At 55.8% G+C, this 19,161-nt stretch overlaps 2 protein-coding genes across 2 annotated transcripts; one reads left to right on the top strand and one right to left on the bottom strand.

Moving 5' to 3' along the window:
- Positions 1 to 2,332: 2,332 nt before the first annotated feature.
- Positions 2,333 to 5,181, bottom strand: DRD4 (dopamine receptor D4). The gene is made up of 4 exons (XM_055414923.2): positions 4,910 to 5,181; positions 3,316 to 3,428; positions 2,680 to 3,212; positions 2,333 to 2,596 (listed from the first exon to the last, which is right to left on the bottom strand). Exons 1-4 carry the CDS (start codon positions 5,177 to 5,179, stop codon positions 2,394 to 2,396), a joined length of 1,119 nt encoding a protein of 372 aa, XP_055270898.1. The 5' UTR covers positions 5,180 to 5,181; the 3' UTR covers positions 2,333 to 2,393.
- Positions 5,182 to 15,998: 10,817 nt separating this feature from the next.
- On the top strand, positions 15,999 to 17,124 carry SCT (secretin). Its single transcript, XM_055414922.2, has 4 exons — positions 15,999 to 16,090; positions 16,189 to 16,290; positions 16,618 to 16,710; positions 16,915 to 17,124. The coding sequence occupies exons 1-4, from the start codon at positions 16,014 to 16,016 to the stop codon at positions 17,027 to 17,029; spliced, it is 387 nt and encodes a 128-aa protein (XP_055270897.1). The 5' UTR covers positions 15,999 to 16,013; the 3' UTR covers positions 17,030 to 17,124.
- The last annotated feature ends 2,037 nt before the right edge of the window (positions 17,125 to 19,161 follow it).

Raw genomic sequence — 19,161 nt, 5'->3', positions numbered from 1 at the left:
TTATTCAGCTTGTCTTCACACCTCTCCACTGCCTCAGGGAAGGCCAGGCCCAGCCTCCTGGGGTTTGCAGACCGTAAGAGGGCTGGGGAGGCATGTCAGCCTTGGCAGGAGGGGCTGGGGATGGCTGGACCCCTGGAAGGAGTCCCCCCAAATGTGAAAAGGCTAAAGAGGCAACAGGCGGGCATGAAGCCCACAGGCAAAGGGTGCCAGGTCCTTCCCTGGTGTCCAGCTCTGGCCAGGGGCCCCCCTGCAAGCACTGCAGTGGTGTCTGGACCAGGCCCTGCAGGGAGGCTGTCCTGGGCAAGGGTTTCCTGGGATAGGGGCAGCTTCTCCTCAGGACGGAAGCCTGGGGACCATGTGTTTTTGGGGCACTTCCCAAAATGTATGGTTTCTAAGCCTGTGACGCTGGCTCTGGGTCACTCTTGATGTCCGGAGGTTTCCAGAAACTCCCAGGCGCCAAGCGTGGGTTGCACCCTCAGTTCTGTGTCAGCGCTTCCGACGGCATCGACTTCTGACCGCGTCTCCTGATGGGCCCCAGGGACAGGGCAGGGTTGGCGTCTCTCAGCGCAGCGCAGTGGCCATCAGGGTGCTGGTCTGCTGAGGCACGGAGATGCACAGCATCAGGGGCCCTGCCCAGTGCTGGGACCCTCGAGGCAGCTGCTGGGGCCCCAGGTCAGCCAGACTCCGGCATCTGCACCTGTGCCCACCGTGTCCCTCCCCTGCCCAGCTTGTCCCCCGTTGTAGTCTGCGCACAGGGCCAGCAGGGACGGCCCAGGGACAGCAGCAGGCTCCAGTGCATCCGTGACCCCACCCCCACGAGAGGTGCACTTACTGGCCTGGCCTGTCAGGGACGCGGTCACCCCACCCCCAGTACAGACGAGAAGGGTGCAGAGATGGGGCCGTGGCCTCTCTCCACGCAGACCCTTGGGGGTGGGCAGAGCAGCTGGTGTCCACACTGGGTGCGGTTGCTGCCGGCGGAGATCCTCTTGGCACCAGCAGAAACTAGCTCTGACCACCAGAAGTGACCACCGGAAGTGACCACAGAAGGCCCAGTGGGCACACAGCAGAGATGGGTCTCAGGGCACGGGTATGGCATGTGGAGCCAGGCGGCAGGGCCAGCAGCCACAGTCAGGGCCCCTGCCCCAGTCCTGACCCTGACTCTGACCCTGACCCTGCGGTCAGTCCAGTGGGTCCAAATCTGAGGTTCTCAGAGGGATCATCAACCCAGCTCTGGAGCAGGCATCCTACCCAGGCTTGGTTGTACCATCTGGGGCCCTCCCTGGGCATTGGGGCTCCCCCTGGGTTTGGGGGACCCTCCCTGGGCACTGGACCTCCTCCCTGGAAGAGACCCAGGGTACATGCTGTGGCCGTCCTCTTGTTTCAAAGGGGAGGAGCTGCTGGAGGCTGGAGCAGCCACCAGGGCCAGGGTCCCACCCAGGGCCCCTGTCCCTGTGTCAGCCAGTGTGGTGCAGGCACACAGCATCCTGTATGGGCCCCCCGTTCCTCAGTGCTCGGCTCCCTTAGGGCAAGTCTCTCCCAGGGTGATGTGGACAGGCTGGTCCTGGAGGTGGTCAAGGGAGCTTCTTGGAGGAGGTGGCAGCTGAGCCCTTGAGAAGGAAAGGGTGCTCACCCACAGAGGGGATGGGTAGCCCCTCTCTTCATGGAATAGTTTAACATCCTGAGGTCGGGCCTGATGGTATCACCTCATAGCCCACAGGAGCTTCTTCCAGAGAAGGAATTGGCACCCAATTGTGGCCGGCTCAGTGGCCAGTGTTCCTGACCAGAGCGCTCAGCCACAGCACTGGGGAGCAGCGTGGCGCCCATGACGGGGGACTGAGAGGGCCCAGGTGAAGTCCGTGAGGGGCTGCCTCAGGTTATGCGGGGTCACGCTGCGGTGGGGTAGCGGGCAGGTAGGTAGCTGCTCTGGCCCTGGGCCTGGCGGTGTGGGCAGAGGAAGGCTGAGCACCTTGCGGGTGTGTGCTTGGCCCTCCCTGAGCCCACCCAGCCCCCCCGGCCCTTCTGGGCGTCGGACGTCGGGAGGCAGGCCGGGAGCTGCGTCTGACCTTGAGGGGGCCACCAGGACAGGGGAGGCGGCCGCCGGCCCGGGAGCAGAGTCGGGTGGGTGTGTGGGGGAGGCTGTGAGCGCAGGCAGCCTTCCCAGGTCACGGGCGCCCCTGTTCCCCCGCATGCCCCTCCCTGTCGCACCACGGCTCAGCCCAGGGCTCAGCCAGGACCTTCCTCGAAGGAAGGAAAGGGTTAACTGACCAGCTGGGGCCAGTGGGGGTGCCTCCTCCTCGCCCCCCCAAAGCCTTCCCAGCGGGTGACCCGGGATCTGTTTCATTACTCCTACAAAACCGCAGGCGAGGCGAGTCCCGGCCTCCGCGGGCGCCCCGTCAGCAGCAGAGGCGCAGAGCCTTGCGGAAGACGGCGCGGAACTCGGCATTGAAGATGGTGTAAATGACGGGGTTGAGGGCGCTGTTGACGTATCCCAGCCAGGTGACCGCGCTGACCAGCCGCGGGGACACGGCGCACGCGGGACACAGCGCCCGCGTGACGTGCACCACGAAGAAGGGCGTCCAGCAGAGCAAGAAGGCCCCTGGGGGCGGGGCGGGGTCACCGCCACGCCCCCCACCCTGGGCGCCGCCCCGCTCCGCCGCGCCCCCCGGGGCCGCTACCCACCGACCACCACAGGCAGGACCCTCATAGCTTTGCGCTCCCGGCCTGTGATCTTGGCACGTCTCCTGCGGGCCTGAGGCGGGGGTTCGGCCGCAATGGCGTCCGGGGGCGCGACGGCGTCCGGGGTGGGGTCGGCGTCGGGGGTCGGGCCGGAATCGGCGGCGGCGGCGGCGGCGGCGGCGGCCGGGCTCGCGTCCGGGGCGGGCGGGCCGGGGCCGCTGGGCCGGCGGGGCGCACGGCCGTGCAGCTTGGCGCGGCGGGCTGCCTCCCAGCGCCGCAGGCCGCGGAACGTGGCCCAGTAGAGCAGCAGCATGAGCGGGCAGGGCAGGAAGAAGGAGCAGACGGACGAGTAGACCACGTAGTTGCGGTCCTCCAGGCGGCACACGGAGGGGTCGCGGCCGCGCGCGTCGTTGAGGCCGCACAGCACGGGCGCCGCCACCGCCGCCGAGAGCAGCCACGTGGCGCCGATGAGCAGCAGCTGCCGGCCGCCGCGGCTCTGGCGGTTGTAGCGCAGGGGCACGGCCACGGCCACGAACCTGCGGGGAGCGCGGTGAGGGCGGCTGGGCGGGGCGGCCCGACGGGGCGCGCCCAAAGCCACGAACCCGCGGGGAGCGCGGTGAGGGCGGCGGGGCGGCCTACCTGTCCACGCTGATGGCGCACAGGTTGAATATGGAGGCCGTGCACAGCATGACGTCCATGGCCATGAGCGCGTCGCAGAGGCCGGGGCTCAGCAGCCACACGCCGCCCTGCACCTGAGCACAGGGAGGGGCCGCAGCAACAGTAGTCGAGGGAAGGTGACCTTCCCCCGCCCGGCCCCCGAGGTGCCTTCCTGACCCCCGCTATTGCGGGCCGCGAGGGGCCTGAGTATCAGAGGAGCCGCTCCCGGGGAAGTTGGGCGGTCCTCCCCTCCCCTCAGGCCGGGCGCCAAGAGACCTCCCGTCCTTCCTGTTAGAACTGGGAAACGCCTTCGGATTGGAGGGGTGTCTTGGGGGCGTAGGCAACGGCGGGCTGTGATCCCTGATGCTCAGGGTGCGCGGGGCCCCTCCCTGCAGATGGGGACCTTGAGCCCCCTAGAGCGTGAGCCCAGCACCCCCCCACCCGCCCCTGTCTCCAGCAGACCGCGCAGTTGGCCTGTCTGCTGAAACTCTGTCTCTGGACAGGTCATCCCACTCTCGTCCCCGCACGCCTGAAGTGAGGGCAACGGTAGCATCCACATCATTGTTAGGAAGTAGCAGCCTCGGCCCTGTGCCCAGTGCCCCCACCAAGGGCAAAGGAGCAGACAGCCGCCCCTTCTAAATCTCCTCCCGCTGATTTGGGACGATTAGGAGCTTAAGAGCCGTCACTGTGACGTCTGTCTACAGATCGGGTGGGAGGGGCAGTAGGTCATGCCCGTCCCTGTCCTGCTGGCCTCTGCCCAGCGCTGCCTGGACTCACCGTCCACCTTAGAAAACCATGCCTCCCCTCCCCCAACAGCCGGGGACACCGCGTCCCCAACTCAGCCTAAGCAGCTTTTCTCTGCCCAAACTGCAGCGTGAACATGGCTAGCACCAACGGGGACCCACCCGAGGGTCAGACCTGACCTGGGTGTGACGGTTCCTAGACCCAGGTTCTGGCAAAGGCCCTTCCCCAGCCCGGGTGGGCGTCCCCTTCCTGCAGCCAGGCTCACTGCCCTGCACCTCCCGGAAGCTGAGGGTCCCTCCTGCTGTGAGCCACCTCAGCGCAGGAGTGAGGGTGCCCTGCCCGGGTCCTGCTCATGTGTGCGCGCGTGGTTCTGTGTGGCTCTGGCCTCGTGGGGTGACCTCTGTGTCTCTGCCCCAGGGGAGCCGGTGTGGGGTAAGCCTGCCTCTGCCAGTCTATCCAGCTGGCTCCCCCTGGAGGGATTGGAACCCAGCGGAGGGGGCTGGGTGGGGGTCTGGACTGCCAAAGCCGCCTGTTACTGGGGTCTGTACTTGAAGAACAGAAGATCTCTTGGGTAACAGACAGAGAAGGCAAAGCGGAGACAGGGACAGAGCGGGAGGGCGGACGGATCGCGGAGCGGACAGACGGACAGCGGGACGGGGGAAGGGAGCAAGGTTCAGAGGGGACCCGGCTCCGGTCGTCCTGGGACCTGCACAGCGCCCAGCTCCAGGATCCTGAGAAGCCAAGCGGCGGGGTCGGGCTCGGTCCTCCGTGTGGCCGGGACGGGGGACCCGGAACGGGTGAGGGTGCGCGTGCGGGGGCGACGCGGGCTCACCTCGGAGTAGACGAAGAGAGGCAGCACCAGCAGGGCGAGGAGCAGGTCGGCGGCAGCCAGACTCACGATGAAGTAGTTGGTGGGCGTCTGCAGGGCCCGCTCGGCCGCCACGCTCATGCACACGAGCGAGTTCCCCGCGAGCACCGCGCCGATGAGCAGCACGCCCCCCACCAGCGCCGCCGCCGCCCCGGGGCCCCCGGCGCCGCCGCCCGTGCCGGGCGCGCGCTCCGCCAGCAGCCCGTCCGCGTCTGCGGCGCTGCGGTTCCCCATGGCTCCCGGCCCGCGCGCCCCGCCGGGCGCTCAGCACCACGGACAGTCCCGGCCGCGCGCCGGAGCCCCGCCCCTGGGCCCGCCCAGCCCAGCCTTAGTCCCGCCCCGGCCGCCCGGCTCCGCGGACCCCAGGGCGCTCCAAGCTGCACCCAGTTTGGGCCCATCTTGGACTTCGCCCCTAGGGCCGGGCAGATGGACAAACGCCACGGCCCAGCGCCGGCCCAGTGAAGGGATGTGACTGGCCTGGGCGGGTCCAGCATCGCTCTCTGCCACGCAGAGTTGCGGGACAACGCGAGGATCAGCGCCCAGAGAAACCCACGGGATGAAAGGGCGGCCCAACCATCCCTCGAGACTTGCGGGCACCCACGCCAGAGCCACCAAGTCCAGCCTCAGAGACCCCCACGCCCATGCATGGGCCCACGCTGGGCGTCCCCCTCCAGAGATGCTTCTGCAGAGATGGAGCCACTCCTCACTCCATCCGGGTGGAGCCGCGCGGGCGGCGGGGGGGGGGGGGGCATCCTTTCTAGGCTGCTTCCACCAGACGCTGGCACACCCCAGCCCAGGCTCCCCCTCCATCCCTCCGGGTGCACTCCTCTCTACACCGCCACCCGACCCAGCCTCTCTGGCCCCTTCATCTCCCCCTGCAATGATTGCAGACCCCAACCTGGGTCCCTGCACCCAACTCCCCAGAGCAGTCTGGACCACACTCAGTCACTCTCCAACCCACACCCACTGCCTAACCTTTCATCCTCCCCTAGCAGTTGGGTGGGCAACCCTGATCCGGCTCCATCACCCTGAGCAAGCTGTGTGCCCCTTGGAGCCTGGAAAATGAGCTCACCCCACAAAGTCTAGAGGCTGCAACAGGAGCCAAGGCCACGAGAAGGCCACCGGGAGCTTAGCAGTCACCAGAGTTCTATGCGCTCATTAGACGCATCTTACGTGAGTCACGTCCTTCTCACAGAGAAAAGAAAGCCCAAAGGAGAACCCTCTCAACCTGCACGCCCCACACACGAGCTCCCTGTGTGTGTTAAAGAGAAGACAAAGAGCCTGAAGAGACATATGGTGATGACACTCACAAGGGCCAGAGTCACAGGAGACCTGACAGAGGACATGTGTGTGCAGGGCGTGGTGGGGATGGGCTGCATCGCACTCAGCACCTCAGTCCCGTTCGTGTGGATCAGGAAAGGGACGGGCAGGCTCCTGTCCCTCCTGAAGCCTTCGGCAAGAGAGCTCACAATCAATACTAGTGACTTTTCTCACAAGACGAAACTCCAAGGCAGGGCTGGCTCTGTGATCTTGGGTTGGGTGCCCAGCAGTGAGGCCAGCGCAGCCTCTGATCAGCGTTGAGTCTGCCTCTTGGTCCTCAGACATCTGCCACCATTAAGGGTGAAAAGGCAGCCCAGGGAATTCCCTTGGTGGTTCAGTGGTTAACAATCTGGCTTCCAGTGCAGGAAGGCAGGCTTGATCCCTGGTCAGGGAACTAGATCCCATATGTCTCGGGGCAACGAAGCCCACGAGCCTCAAGCCCCAACTAAGACCTGTCACAGCCAAAGAAATAAAGAAATAAAAAAAGCATGTGATGCTAAGAAACTGGAAATCTGCATATAAAGAAAATATATTTTTTTAGAAAAGAATGAAAAAGTAGCCCAGATTGGGGAAAGAATGTAGTATAGAAGCAATATGCTGTGTATATGTGTGTTTAGTCACTCAGTCATGTCTGACTCTTTGTGACCACATGGACTGTAGCCCACCAGGCTCCTCTGTCCATGGGATTCTCCAGACTAGAATACTGGAGTGGGTTGCTATACCCTCCTCCAGGGGATCTTCCCAACCCAGGGACTGAACCCAGGTCTCCCACATTGCAGGTGGATTCTTTACCATCCGAGCCACCCAGGAAGCCCAAGAATACTGGAGTGGGTAGCCTCTCCCTTCAAAGGGTGCAGATCCAGAATGTGTAAGGAAACCTGTCAAATCAACAAGAAAAGAAAGACAACCCATTTTAACAAGGGAGACATCTTGAACAGGCAAGAGAGGGTATCCTAACCCTAACCGTGTTCAGCAGGCAAATAAGCACCTGAGAAAGTGCTCAGAGTCCTTAACCTTCAGGGACATGGCAATCAAAATCACAACATGGGACTTCCCTGGGGGTCCAGTGGTTGAGACTCCATGCTCCCACTGCAGGGGGCACAGGTTCGATTCCTGGTTGGGGAGCTAAGATCCTACATGCTGTGTGTGTGATTGCTGTGTGTGTGTGTAGGCTGCTCAGCCATGTCTGACTCTTGGTGGCCCCATGCGACCCCATGGACTGTAGCCCGTCAGGCTGCTCTATTCATGGGGTTTCCTAGGCGAGAATACTGGAGTGCAGCACAGCAAAAACAAACAAACAAAATCACAATGACGCATCTTGCAGACAAAAATGGGAGAAATGTCAGATGTGTAATTTGAAAATATTTCCTCCCAGACTGTAGAGGAATATTGTCTCTTCATTCTCCTAACAGTGTATTTGAGTTATTTTTTCTTTATGTGTAAGGTATGAGCTGATGTGATGAATTGATTTCTTGCCTGTGGATGTCTAGTTATCCCAGTGCCACTAGTTGAAAAGACTTTCCTCTCCATGGAGCTGCCTTTGAACTTTTGTGCATAAGCACTTGATCCTATTTCTGTGGGGCTGATTCTTAACTCTGCACTCAGTTTCATAGTCCACATGTCTTCCAACAATAGTCCAGTCCTGACTACGTGACTTTCTAGTCAGTCAGGAAATCGTGCAATGTGGGTCCTCTGAATTTCTCCTTCACATGACTGTCTTGACTATTCTCGTTCCTTTGTCTGTACGTATGGATTTTATTTTTAAAATATTTATTTATTTACTTGGCTGTCCCTGGTCTTAGTTGTGGCATTTGGGACCTAGCTCCCTAACCAAGGATGGAACCCAGGCCCCCTTCGTGGAAGTTCGGACTCTTAGCCAGTAGACCACCAGGGATGTCCCTGTGTATATGAATTTTAGAATCAGCTTGTCCAAATCTACAAAAAAGTCCTGCTGGGAATTTGACTGGGGGGAAATTGACATCTTAACAATATTTTCTTCTAACTCATGAATATAGGACATCTCTCCATTTATTTAGATAGTCTTTGATTTCTTTCATCAGTAATTCTATGAAATTGTGCCTTTGAATAGCATTTCCCTGAAGCCATAGGGCATCTTTCGTGTGCTTCTTGGTCATTTGCACGACTTCTTTGGAAACCATTGCAAATCCAAGGCCATGAAGATTTGTCCCTGTATTTCCTTCCAAGAGTTTTATTTTTTTTGAAGACTTTTTTTTTTTCTTCTCTTTTCTGTCATGCCTGTGGCCTGTGGGATCTTATTTCCCTGATTAAGACTGGACCTGGGACCTTGATAATGAGGGCACAGAGTCCTAATCACTGGACCACCAGGGAATTTCCAGTTTCATAATTTTAGATTAAATAATTTAGATTTTTACTCATTTTGAGTTAATTTTTGTATATGGTATGAGGTAAGGGTTTGGCTTCATGGGTTTGCATGTGGATGTTCAGTTATTCCAATGCCATTGAAGAAACTCTTCTTTCCCCATTAAATCGTCCTGCCATCTTCACTGAAAATCAATTGATGGAACTTCTCCAGTCATAACAGTGGATAAGACTCCATACGCCCAAGGCAGGGGGCCTGGGTTTGATCCCCATTCAGGGAACTAGATCCCACGAGCCCCAGCTGAGAGCTCAAGTGCCAAAACGAAAGAGTCTGTGCGCCACAACTAAGGCCTGGCACAGTCAAATACTTTTTTTATTTAAAATAAATTGATAGCAGGCGTATGGGCTTATATCTGAACTGTCAATTCTGTCCCATTGATCTTTATGTCTGTCCTAACACCAGTACCATGCTGTCTTGATTTCTATAGCTTTGTAGCAAGTTTTGGAATCAGCCACTGTGCCAACTTTGTTTTTCTAAGAATGTTTTGGTTATTTGGATTTCCTTGCAATTCCATACAAATTTTAGAGTTGGATTTTTCATTTATTAAAAAAAAAGTCATTGGGGTTTCAATAGGGAGCATATTGAATCTGAAGATCATTGCTGAGCAAAGGCACTTTAACAATATTAGGGCTTCCAACCCATGAACATTAGATTGACTTATTATGCCTTCCTTAATCTCTTCCAGCAATGCTTTTTGCCTTTCAGTGTACAATTCTCTTACCTTCTTGGTTAAAATTCATTACTAAGAATTTTATTCTTTTTGATGCTATTGCACATGAATTACTTAAATTTTTTTTGCTTGTTTATTATGGCTGCACTGGATCTTTTTGCGGCATGAGGGCCTCCAGCCACCACGAGCGGGGCTACCCTCTAGTTGTGGCGAGCGGGCCTCTCTGCAGTGGCTGCTCTTTGCTGCAGAGCACGGGCTCCAGGTTGTGCACGAGCTTCAGCAGTTGCAGCCCTCGGGCTCAGCTGCCCTGAGGCATGTGGAATCCTCCTGAGTCAGGAGATTGAACCCAAGTCCCCCGCATTGACAGGAAGATTCTTAACCACTGGACCACCAGGGACGTCCCATGAATTGCTTCCTGAATTTCATGTTTGAGTTGCTCATTGATGCTATATTGGAGTATAGCTCATATTTCAATCCCATGTCCTGAACCTTTGCTGAATTTGTGTATGAGTTCTAACAGGTTTGGGGTTCGTGCTGCTCCCCCAGTGCTCTCTGTGTATAAGATCATGCTATCTGCAAGTAGAAATAGTTTTACTTTTTTCTACCTTTTTTAAAATTTGGCTGCGCCAGGTCTTACTTTTATCATGTGGGATCTCGGTCCCCTGTCAGAAACTGGACCTCGGCCCCCTGCATTGGAGCTTGGTTGTCCCTGGATGACCAGGGATGGCCTCCTTTCCAGCTCTGGAAGCCTTTTATTTCTTTTGCTTGCCTAATTGCTCTGGCTAGAACTTCCAAGAAATGCTGAATAGAAGCAACAAAGGTGGGAGCCCTTGTCTTTCTCCTGAGCTCAAGGGCCCAGTCCCTCTTCATTGCACATGACGTCACTTACGTGTTTCTCATATAAGGCCTTAGTCATGTCACGGAAATATCTTTCTGTTCCTAGTTTATTAAGTCTTTTTATCAGGAAAGTGTGTTGGTTTAATCAGATGCATTTTTCTGCCTCCATTGAGAGGATTAAATGTATTTCTCCATTCTATTAATGTGATGTATTACATTGATTGAGTTTTCTCTGTTGAATCACCCTCGCATTCCTCGGATAAATCTCCATTTGGTCCTAGGGTATAATCCTTTAAAAAGTGCTGCTGGATTTGGTTTGATCATATTTTGTGGAAGAGTTTTGTAATTCTAAAATTGATCCAACAATTTGATGCAGTTTTCATTAATCTCCTAATAGTCTTTTTGTAAACCTTGACAAGTAGATCTTAAAATTTATGTGGAAATTCAGAAGGTCAAAGCGCCAAAGAATGGATACTTTTGAACTGTGGTGTTGGAAAAGACTCTTGAGAGTCCCCTGGACTGAAAGGAGACCAAACCAGTCAAACCTGAAGGAAATCGGTTCTGAATAGTCATTGGAAGGACTGATGCTGAAGCTGAAGCTCCAATACTTTGGCCACCTGACTCAAAGAACTGACTCATTGGAAAAGACCCTGATGCTGGGAAAGATTGAAGGCAGGAGGAGAAGGGGATGACAGAGGATGACATGGTTGGATGGCATCACCGACTCAATGGACATGAGTTTGAACAAGCTCCAGGAGTTGGTGATGGACAGGGAAGCCTGGCGTGCTACGGTTCATGCAGTCTCCCATCCAAGTACTAACCAGGCCCGACCCTGCTTAGCTTCCGAGACAGACGAGATCAGGCACATTCAGGGTGGTCTGGCCCTAGACAGTTTATGCACTCTCAGAGTCGGACATGACTGAGTGACCGAGCTGATCTCAGAAGGTCAAAAATAGCTACGACACTCTTGAAGAAAAGCAAGGTGAATGAATTTGATCTGTCAGATATGAAGACTTATCAAAGTCCTGTAATGATGGTAGTGAATTAACAGGGGTATTGTAGCTAAGACAGTAGGAGGGGTGGCAGTCGGGTGAATGGCGCGCACGGAGAGCGTGGACACGGATCTAAGTGCATGGAGACGGTCGGTCCACAGCGGCAACGACGCGGAGGACAGCGGACAGCCGCGTGGGTCGAAACAGAGCTTCGTCACCACTTAGCACCACGTGCAGCACAGATCTCAGAGCTGCACCTGAGATGTAAAGTGATGATGCTTTGGGAGGCAATATATGGGGGCATCTCTCATATATCATGTTGTTAGTTACTCAGGAGACAAAGAGGAAAATACTGTAAGTTTCCTCATGTTAGTGTGAAGAACGTTGTCCCCTGTGCTCGCCAGCCCTGAACTATTCACACCTTTTCTCGGTCCCTATCAGCTTCCTGACTTAAAAGACCCTTCTTACAGCAACTGCACCCTGTAGCAACCTCCCCCCGACACCCCTTGGACTGTTCCCAGCCCCTGCCTTCCTGGCTCGGGTTTGATAACTCAGATAACTCAGCTTGGTTCATCAGCCAGACTCCCTGACGATCTCTGTTGGGTAGCTGACAATCCACAGTTGTTATCTTTTTGAGATACATACTGAAATCCTCACAGGTGAGCTGATACAAGCTCTGAGATCTGCTCCAAAGCTAAGGTGAAAAAACAGAGAAAGTCAGGAGGGGTAGGTCAGAGTGGTTGTAAATTGTTGAAGCTGAGTAATGGTACCTGGGAGTCTGTCTACTTTTTTTATGTCTTTAATTCTCTATAAGGAGTAAAGTGATTTTTCTTTTTCTGCTCTGTAAAAGGGGACGCTCATTAAAGCCACAGCAAGGTTACAGTCTATAACACGACTTAGCAACTGAACAAGTTTGGGTCCCAAGTTTATATCCTGAAGCACTCAGCCAAAGGCAGCCTAAGGTACTCTGGCTTCTGCAGTTCTGTGAAAGAAGAGGTCAAAGATCTAAAAGAATGAATTCTTTCCAGTGCCCTCCTGTGACACTCCTAATGTAGAGCTAAGAGGAGACACAATTAAACTTGACATTTAAATCTTAGCAGCAGTAGTGTTAGTCGCTCAGTTGTGTCTGGCTCTTCACGATCCCATGGACTGAAGGCTGCCAGGCTCCTCAGTCTATGGAATTCTCCAGGCAGGAATACTGGAGTGAGTTGCCATTTCCTTCTCCAGAGGATCTTCTCGACCCAGGGATCGAACCCGGATCTCCCATGTTGTAGGCAGATTCTGTACTGTCAGAGTCACCAGGGAAGCCCATTTAAATCTTAGTTAAAACCCCCCCCCCAAAAAGAATATTTTTGGTGATTTATTATTCAGAGAATAAAACTGTGTCACAGTTTGATATATTCTTAGGCCTTGAATATGTTCCCCCCTATGTTCAACTGTGAAAAAATAAAGCTGCTTTTTCTTCCTCACAATCTTGGACCCTGGGAATTCCCTGGTGGACCAGTGTAAAGGACTCTGTGTTCTCACTGCCGAGGGCCTGGGTTTGATCCCTGGTCAGGGAACTAAAATCCAAAGCTGCCAAAAAAAAAAAAGAATCCTGGACCCTGAAACTGGACATGATTAGGATCCCACACACAGAATGATGTCTGATCTGAGGCTTTGAATAGCTATTCACGTAACCTGACTGTTTTCTGTGTGCCTGTAACAAGGACCCAGCCGGCCTTGACATCCTGGGAAACCCTGGGGCTCTTCCTGGAATCTGTGGGTCCCATGTGGTGTTTTGTCCTGTAGCTTATATTGCAAAGTAGGGTCCAAACCAGGCCAGGTCTGAGCCATGCATTGCTTGCTTCTCCAGTTCCCATCAGAGGCCAACCCACACTGTCTGCTGCATTTCAGCGTGAAATGCTGAGCCGGCTACATGTGGGTGTGGAGGACACCGGCCAGGAGCCACCTGGAGAGAGTACCAGCAGGCACAGCGCAGGACAGCTGTTCAGACGGGAGGGGGGCAGCTGGTTACAGACTCCCCTACGACTGGCACCTGCAGGCCTGCCTGCCCCTCCTGCCTCAGCCCCGCCCAGCTCTGCCACTCGGCCTCACCTTACCCTGTCTGTCCTTCTGCACGAGTGACCGCTTGGGACCTGGAGCCTCTGTGGTCAGAGTAGCGTGGGACAGCGGGCGTGCCCTAAGCTACTGCCCACTGAGCTACTGTTGTTCAGGTGCTAACTCGTATAACAGAGTGGACCCTTTCTGTGGGCAGCAGGAGGCAGTTCTTTAGGGCAATGGGCTTGTTCTGTATCCCGATTATGGCGGTAGTCACTTGATCCAGACCTAAGTCCTAATTCATCTTTCACTTGTATGTTAATTTTTCAGAAGTCAATATGCCTGCATGCTGATTGTTTTGTTTTTTTTAAGATAGGAAGATCCTTCCTATGAATATCTGCCTGGTTTCTTAAGTGTTTGAGGTGCTGAAAAACCTGAATGAGAACTCAGGGTTTTGAGGATTCTCACGAATGTGATTAATTGGTCAATGGGGTTGTAATCTGCCAAATTTGTGCAAGAAGAGGCCACAGCAGCTGTTTAAAAATACGAAAACAGAAAACAATGAGACACCACGACACGTGCCCTGGTGGGAATGCGAAACTGGTGCAGCCACTTTGGAAGACCATTTGGTGGTTTTCTGCAAAGCCAAGCATACTCTTTCCATGCAATCTGGCAATTGCGGTCCCTGATGGTCACGCAAAGGAGGTGAAAGGTTACATCCACATGAAAACCGGCACGTGGATGTTTACAGCAGCTTCACTCATAATTGCCAGAATCTGAAAGCAACCACAGCAACTCAAGGTGTCCTTTAGTAGGTGAGTGTATGATAAACTGTGGTGTATCAGACAATGGATTGCCGGGAGAAATATCAAAAACCTCGGATATGCAGATGACACCACCCTTATGGCAGAAAGTGAAGAGGAACTCAAAAGCCTCTTGATGAGAGTGAAAGAGGAGAGTGAAAAGTTTGGCTTGAAGCACAACATTCAGAAAACTAAGGTCATGGCATCTGGTCCCATCACTTCATGGGAAATAGATGGGGAAACAGTGGAAACAGTGGCAGACTTTATTTTGGGGCTCCAAAATCACTGTGGATGCTGATTGCAGCCATGAAATTAAAAGACGCTTACTCCTTGGAAGGAAAGTTATGGCCAACCTAGACAGCATATTAAAAAGCAGAGACATTACTTTGCCAACCAAGGTCCGTCTAGTCAAGGCTATGGTTTTTCCCGTGGTCATGTATGGATGTGAGAGTTGGACTGTGAAGAAAGCTGATCGCCAAAGAATTGATGCTTTTGAACTGTGGTGCTGGAGAAGACTCTTGAGAGTCCCTTGGACTGCAAGGAGATCCAACCAGTCCATTTTAAAGGAGATCAATCCAGGGTGTTCATTGGAGGGACCGATGCTAAAGCTGAAACTCCAATACTTTGGCCACCTCATGCGTCGAGTTGACTCACTGGAAAAGAGTCTGATGCTAGGAAGGATTGGGGGTGGGAGGAGACGGGGAGAACAGAGAATGAGATGGCTGGATGGCATCACCGACTCGATGGACATGAGTTTGAGTGAACTCCGGGAGTTGGTGATGGACAGGGAGGCCTGGCGTGCTGTGATTCATGAGGTCACAAAGAGTCGGACACCACTGAGCAACTGAACTGAACTGAAAAAGAAATGAGTTGTCAGCCCGCGAAAAGACATTGAGGAAACTTAAATTTGTAGAAGTGAAAGAAGCCAATGAGAGAAGGCCACACACTGTATGACTACAACCATATGACATTCCTGAAAAGGTAAAACTACAGACAGTAAAAAGGTGACGTGCTGGGGACAGAGGGATGAACAGGCAGGGGGCACGAAGGGGATTTTTAGGGCAAGAAAGCTCTGTGAGGCAGTCTATACTACACATCTCTACACTAGCGGATTCGTGTTATTATACATTTGTCAAAGCCCATAGAATATGTGACACCAAGATGATTAGTAACGGAAAATCCAGGATGTAGTTAACAATAATGTACAATATTGGTTCATCATTTGTAACAAATGTCCCAAATGAATGCCTGGTGCTGGCAAGACTGGGGGTGTGTGTGTGTGTGAATTCGTACTTTCAGCTCGATTTTTATGTAAACCTAAAACTGTTCTAAAAAACAAAGTCTGCAAACTACTTTTAAAATGCACATGAAGTTTAACACAAGAGCTGCTGGTTTATAACTCCACTGACTCTATTTGCAGTGTCTGTGTAAGGATTTCAGAGGTGCTGGTTGTAGAAGGGCCGAGGCAGGCTCAGGTCTCCCTCCTGGAGAAATGCACACACGAAGGCCCAGGCGCCCCAGGCCCTGGTCTCGCGAGGATGCAGGCCCCCACCTCCAACCTGCCCGCCGCTCCCCGCGCCGTGCCTCGTCCGAAGACTGGGGAAAGGTCACTCGGTCCGCGGCTTCGGGTGGCCTCGGCCTGGGTCCCCTCCAGGCCGCCTCTGGACCGCCTCATCGGGCCTCCGCTGGCGCCTCTAAGCTTCGCACAGGCCGTTCCCCCGCAGGTTCCGCCCGCCGCCCCCACCGGGGTCCCCTGGTCTCCGGGCGCCCGACCCCCGCCGGCCTGCCGAGGGGCGCCACCGCGGCGCTAGGGGCGGGCGGGCTGCCGGGGCGACAGCTGGGGGGGCGGCCCTGACCTTCCCGCGCGATCGATGGGGCGCGGCTCTGGCGGCGCGGAGCCGGGGCGGCGCTGACCCCCGCCCGCCCGCCCGCCCGGCTCCCGCTCCGGGCGCCGCTATAAAGGGGCCTGGGCCTCGCGGCAGCTCAGCCCCGTCCGGCGTGCACCATGGCCACGCTGGCCCTGCTGCTGCTGCTGCCGCCGCTGCTGCTCGGGGGCTGCGCCGCGCGCCCTGCGCCCCCCAGGTGAGCCTGCGGCCCCGGGGCCTGCGCCCATTCGCCCACCCCATCCTGCCCGGGCCCGGCCCTGACCACCCGCGGCCCCCCTCCCGTCCCCTCCGCAGGGCCCCGCGACACTCGGACGGGACGTTCACGAGCGAGCTCAGTCGCCTAAGGGACAGCGCGAGGCTGCAGCGGCTGCTGCAGGGCCTGGTGGGGAAACGCAGGTGAGGGGCGGGGCCTGGTGGGGAAACGCAGGTGAGGGGCGGGGCCTGGTGGGGAAACGCAGGCGAGGGGCGGGGCCTGGTGGAGAAAGGCGGGCGAGGGGCGGGGCCTTGAGGGGAAAGGCGGGTGAGGGGCGGGGCCTTGAGGGGAAAGGCGGGTGAGGGGCGGGGCCTTGAGGGGAAAGGCGGGTGAGGGGCGGGGCCTGGAGGGAAAACGCGAGCGAGGGGCGGGGCCTGGAGGGGGGCGCCGGTGAGGGGCTGGCGGGGGACAAGCGACGCGGTGGGGGAGCCCCCCGACTCCAGACTAATCCTGACTTGGGGTGGGGACAGCGAGCAGGACACAGAGAACAGCACAGCGTGGACCAAGTCTGCGGAGGGCCCGCTCTGCCTGCTGTGGTCGGACGCGCCCACCCTGCAGGCTTGGTGAGCCCCAGCCTTCCCCCATCTCTCCTCCAGCGCCTCCCTCCCTGAGGCATCCTGTGTCTCGGGCACTGCTGGACACAATCACGGTCCATGAGCCTGGGAAGGGGAAACTGCCGGCGCTGGTGACCAGAGAGGCCTGCTGTCCCCAGGTGGGCGTGGTCTCCCGCGCCAAGACCCCAACCCTTAACCCGGCTGTCTCTGCAGGGCGCCCCTGAGGCCCCCCGAGGATCAAGCCTGGTCTTTCCAGCTGCCTCTTGCACTGAAGGCAGGAGTCATGGTGTCCAGGCCGACCATCCCGACTGCTGAGGGAACCCGATGAGGCCCTGAGAAAGAAGGACCGTCCGGAGGGGGGCCTGGACAGCAGAGGCGGTGGGAAGAGGGAGAGGGGTTGCATTTGGCACCAATAAAGGAGGAATTCAGACCCTAACCCTGTGAACTCTCTCTGTGCACTGCCTGCCGTCTGGTACCCTCAAAGCACCTGTGGGGCACAGCTGTCCAGGAAAGAAGGGTCCTGTCCTCCGGAGTCTAGGACTGTGACCACGCCCAGCTGCCCTTTAAACCTGGGAAGCCAGCGGGCAGCTTCATCTGCCCACTTCCTTATCTGCTGCCCGTCCCCTGGGCTCTCTGGAAGCTGGCTGCTCCCCTGTCATCCACACAGCAAACATTCAGAGCCCGCGGGTGGCTCACATGTCCCCCAGCTCCTTTCCCAGGGAGGGGGCAGTGGTGAGGGGGCAAGGTTGTTCTTCAGTCACTCAGTCCTGTCTGACTCTCTGCGACCCCCATGGACTGCAGCACACCAGGCTTCTCTGTCCATCACCAATTCCTGGAACTTGCTCAAACTCATGTCCATTGAGTTGGGGATGCCATTCAACCATCTCATCCTTTGTTGTCCCCTTCCTCTCCTGCCTTCAATCTTTCCCAGGGTCTTTTCCAGTGAGTCAGCTCTTTGCATCAGGTAGCCAAAGGATTGGAGCTTCAGCTTCAGCATCAGTCCTTCCAATGAATATTCAGGGTTGATTTCCTTTAGGATGGACTAACCAGGTCAGGTCAGGTCAGGATTGACTGACCTCCTTGCAGTCCAAGGGACTATCTAGAGTCTTGAACACCAAAATTCAAAGGCACCAATTCTTCGGCACTCAGCCTTTTTTATTGTCCAGCTCTCAGATCTGTACATGAAAAACCATAGCTTTGACTATATGGACCTTTGTAGGCAAAGTGACGTCTCTGTTTTTCAATATGCTGTCTAGGTTTGTCATAGCTTTTCTTCCAAGGAGCAAGCGTCTTTTAATTTCATGGCTGCAGTCACTGTCCAGAATGATTTTTGAGCCCAGGAAAATAAAGTCTGATTCTTTCCATTGTTTCCCTGTCTATTTGCCATGAAGTGATGGCACCAAATAAGCAGGGTAACAATATACAACCTTGATGTCCTCCTTTCCCAATTTTGAACCAGTCCACTGTTCCACGTCTGGTTCTAACTTGCTTTTTGACTTGCATACAGGTTTTGCAGGAGGCAGGTAAGGTAGTCTGGTATTCCCATCTCTTTAAGAATTTTTCCACAGTCTGTTGTGATCTGCACAGTCAAAGGCTTTGGCGTAGTCAATAAAGCAGAAGTAGATGTTTTTTTGGAATTCTCTTGCTTTTTCTATGATCCAATGGATGTTGGCAATTTGATCTTTGTTTGCTTCTTCTGCCTTTTCTAAATCCAGCTTGGTCATCTGGAAGTTCTCAGTTCACGTACTCTTGAAGCCTAGCAAGGGGCAAGGACAGGGCAGGGAGGCTCAGCCAAGCAGGAAGAGGTGACAGGCAGGAGATGTTGCCCAGGAGGCCACTCCCCAGTGGAAGGACCTGAGTATGACTCTTGGCCCTGTGTCCCGGCCTGCTGTCTGGCTGAGCAACTTGACCACCCAGAGCCTGTGGGGCAGGGCCGGTGACAACACCCCAAGAAGTGCTGGGGTTGCAGGAGGTCTTGGAGGACCAGGGGTGCAGGCAGGGCTGCTTCGGGAAGGTGTTTCAGGCCAGGAGGTAGGGAAGACTCCACCCCATGCCCCATCACAGCAGGCCTTCTCCCCTTCCAGACCCCACCCACTGGTGTCTCTCACCTACTGAGCTTCAGTGGCCAAGGAAATGGAGGCAGGATGCTTGCGGGCCTGGGCTAAGGTTCCTCACCAGGAAGTCCCTCTGTTGTGACCCAGAGTGCCCCCCCCAAAGCTGCCAGCTGCCCCTGGAACACTCCATCTCTGTCAGTGTGGTCTCACCCGGCCCTGCCTGGAGGAAGCCAGCTTGTTTCTGGGAGAGGCAGGGGAGTTCCTGGGACACAAATAACCTTTCCCTTCCAGTCCTGGAGGGTTGAGTAGGGGAGAGGAGGTGGGCCTGGAACTCACGGGGCTGAGGGCCCTGGCACTGTGCCTGTGATCATTCTGGCAGAGGAGCCCAGCAGAGGGGCATCCCACG

This window comes from Moschus berezovskii, chromosome 25, assembly GCF_049115385.1.
Source record: "Moschus berezovskii isolate FMDL1 chromosome 25, NW_MosBer_1.0, whole genome shotgun sequence".
Lineage (NCBI taxonomy): Eukaryota > Metazoa > Chordata > Mammalia > Artiodactyla > Moschidae > Moschus > Moschus berezovskii.
Note: the sequence above shows the minus strand (reverse complement) of the source record. Positions and strands in the feature narration are given on the sequence as shown.

Bases quoted from the DNA above. Each gene is read 5' to 3' on its own strand.
- DRD4 (XM_055414923.2), bottom strand. From the start codon at position 5,179: ATGGGGAACCGCAGCGCCGCAGACGCGGACGGGCTGCTGGCGGAGCGC. The intron at 3,213-3,315 runs GTAGGCCGCCCC...CGCTCCCCGCAG, and splicing joins TGCGCCATCAGCGTGGACAG to GTTCGTGGCCGTGGCCGTGC. The intron at 2,597-2,679 runs GTGGGTAGCGGC...CCCCGCCCCCAG, and splicing joins GGTCCTGCCTGTGGTGGTCG to GGGCCTTCTTGCTCTGCTGG.
- SCT (XM_055414922.2), top strand. From the start codon at position 16,014: ATGGCCACGCTGGCCCTGCTGCTGCTGCTGCCGCCGCTGCTGCTCGGG. The intron at 16,091-16,188 runs GTGAGCCTGCGG...TCCCCTCCGCAG, and splicing joins GCGCGCCCTGCGCCCCCCAG to GGCCCCGCGACACTCGGACG. The intron at 16,711-16,914 runs GTGAGCCCCAGC...CTGTCTCTGCAG, and splicing joins GCGCCCACCCTGCAGGCTTG to GGCGCCCCTGAGGCCCCCCG.